General features: G+C 39.6%; 1 protein-coding gene across 1 annotated transcript in view; it reads left to right on the top strand.

Annotated features, from left to right (window-relative positions):
- LOC106011303 (cysteine sulfinic acid decarboxylase) overlaps window positions 1-2,500 on the top strand; it is a gene marked incomplete at its 3' end in the record, with an annotated part of 58,217 nt that overhangs the window by 33,881 nt on the left and 21,836 nt on the right. Inside the window, 1 exon segment of the mRNA XM_013080455.2 lies at window positions 2,062-2,254. Within this exon segment, the coding sequence (XP_012935909.2) occupies window positions 2,104-2,254 (151 nt within the window).

The raw sequence follows: 2,500 nt of genomic DNA, 5'->3' as shown, positions 1-2,500 counted from the left end.
TTAATTCCCACTGTGACCGTCATAACCAAACGTGTTCGTTTTTCAAGGTCGCTAATCGAATCGAATCAAATCGAATTGGCCCTTATGTGCCTAAATGTAGCTCCCCGTTCAACATTTTTGTGTTCGTTAAATATAAGCATGACCAAAGAGTGCCCGTTTGTCGCTTTGAGGCTGAAGGGTTCAATGCTGTCGTAAGCAGTGGACCATTCCTTGTCGGCGGGCAATGGACCGGTATGGTGAAAACTGGGTCAATGATGGAATGCAGTGTGGAAGTTACCTTTGTGGGGGATGATTCGTTTTGCTCCTCTTTTGTCTGTTTTTTTAAAAACTATTATTTTCCTCTTCTCTGTACCCCCTCTTCCGTGTTCTTCCACTGTCTCTCTCTCTCTCTTTCTCTCTCTCTTTCTCTCTCTCTCTCTCTCTCTCTCTCTCTCTTTCTTTCTCCCTCTTCTTCTCGTTCGTCCTCTCTCTCTTGGTCTGTCTCTCTCCGTCTCTGTCTCTCTCGCATTCCCTTTTGCACACACACAGACACACACACACACACACACACACATATATATATATATATATATATATATAGATATATATATATATATATATATATATATATATATATATATATATATATATATATATATATATATATATATATATATATATATATGTTACAGTCAAACCCAGAAACTAGTCATTCTCAGGAAATGCCTGAAAATTCAGTCATTCCCAAGTAATTCCTGCTTTGATCGGGCATTTCCAGGAATGCCTAAAAATTTTAGACACTCTTGGAGAATGGCTGAAAATGAAAGCCTGAGATTTCCAGCTTTGCCTGGTTGTTATTTTGACCACTAGGCAAACCATTTGACTATCACTCAGTGCTCTTTGCGTTGTCACAGTTATGGTTTGAGTGCGGTGTTGATTTAACTGTGTTGAGCGAAAGTGAGGAGTAGCGAAAGTTACACACCTGTAACCTGTCATTAGCTATTCACTTTATAGTTAATCTTGAATATGGCGGAAACCCCTTGTGAAGAAACTTTTACAAGAAGACTTTTTGAAAAGTATGAAATTACCTATTACCCAAGACAAAATTAAACGGGATGAATAAATTACCGCATGCATCCCCTGTCATTTACTTTACATCTGTCATTCCGCCATTTTGTGTTTTTTTTTCCGATGGTAGACATTCCTAGGAAATGCCTGACTGCCTATTTCAGTCATTCTCTGAAAATGACTAATATTTTTAGGCATTCCTGGAAATGTCTGATCAAAACAGGAATTATTTGGGAATGACTGATTTTTCAGACACTTCCTGAGAATGACTAGTTTCCAGGTTTGACTGTAACATATATACATATATATATATATATATATATATATATATATATATATATATATATATATATATATGTGTGTGTGTGTGTACTTATATGAAGACAGATAGGGGGCTCTCGTGGCCTAGAGGTTAAGGTGTTGGTTTCTCATTCAAAGGTCCCGGGTTCGAATTCGGGTAGCCATTGAACAATAATCTTCTCTAAAATTGTCTCCTTTCACCTCCTTTCCTTCTCTCTAGCAATGTTCTGTCGTCTGTTTTCGTTTCCACTTCCTCCCCCACCCCCCACCCCCACCCCCCTCACGTTAGTAGGAAAAATCTACACCTAGCCATCTCGGACAAGGGCGAAAAATCTCGGAGGGCCCGTGTGCACGTTAAAGATCCCTTGATGGTCTAAAATCGATAAGAGTAGGCTTTGGCCGCCACCCGGGCAAAATTCAAAATTTCCTACCTACTGAAAAAGTTTAATGTTCCCCGCGTGCTCATATGACCTTATGAGGTTGCGAGCGCCGTAAAACATTTACCAACAAAAAAAATAATTAATAAATAAATAAATAAGAAGACAGATAACTCTTTCGACTCTATCGACACAAGCAAATTATTCCAAAGTGCTAACCTGTACCAACAAATCCCCCCACCCCCACCCCACCCCCCCAAAAATAAACCCTAACGTTTTTAAAATTTGAAATGATTGTATTTTAATTTCTCGATTCTTACTTTTTTTAAATCTTTAGCACAGCACGCAATCTGGATTCAAAGGCACCCTATAAATCAAAATGGCTTCCCACAACCACACCAATGGAGTACACACTCAAAATGGCAACGCCAGAACAACCAACGGATTCTCGGAAGTGAACGGCCATGTGGTGAAATCCAAAGCCACGAAACGTCACCTTGAAGCCAACGGGGACTCCGTAGATGGGAAAGGTATGTGGCAGCATTTTAGTATCTCTTTAGGTATATTTGTAGCTCGTTCGCTTTGTGGTGGCGACCCCATTTTTGTTTGTTTTGTCCTGGCACTCAGTCTTCTTTGTCTAGCACATTTCATTTTGTTTTTCCTTTGCCTTCCTACTATGTAGTGTGATACACTTCCTGGGATTCTACATTGACAGCAGCCTCGAAATTTTGCTATCTTGCTTTCCACCCTCCCTCAAAAAACAATCTGTCTATTTG

Source organism: Aplysia californica, unplaced genomic scaffold, assembly GCF_000002075.1.
Source record: "Aplysia californica isolate F4 #8 unplaced genomic scaffold, AplCal3.0 scaffold00086, whole genome shotgun sequence".
Lineage (NCBI taxonomy): Eukaryota > Metazoa > Mollusca > Gastropoda > Aplysiida > Aplysiidae > Aplysia > Aplysia californica.
Note: the sequence above shows the minus strand (reverse complement) of the source record. Positions and strands in the feature narration are given on the sequence as shown.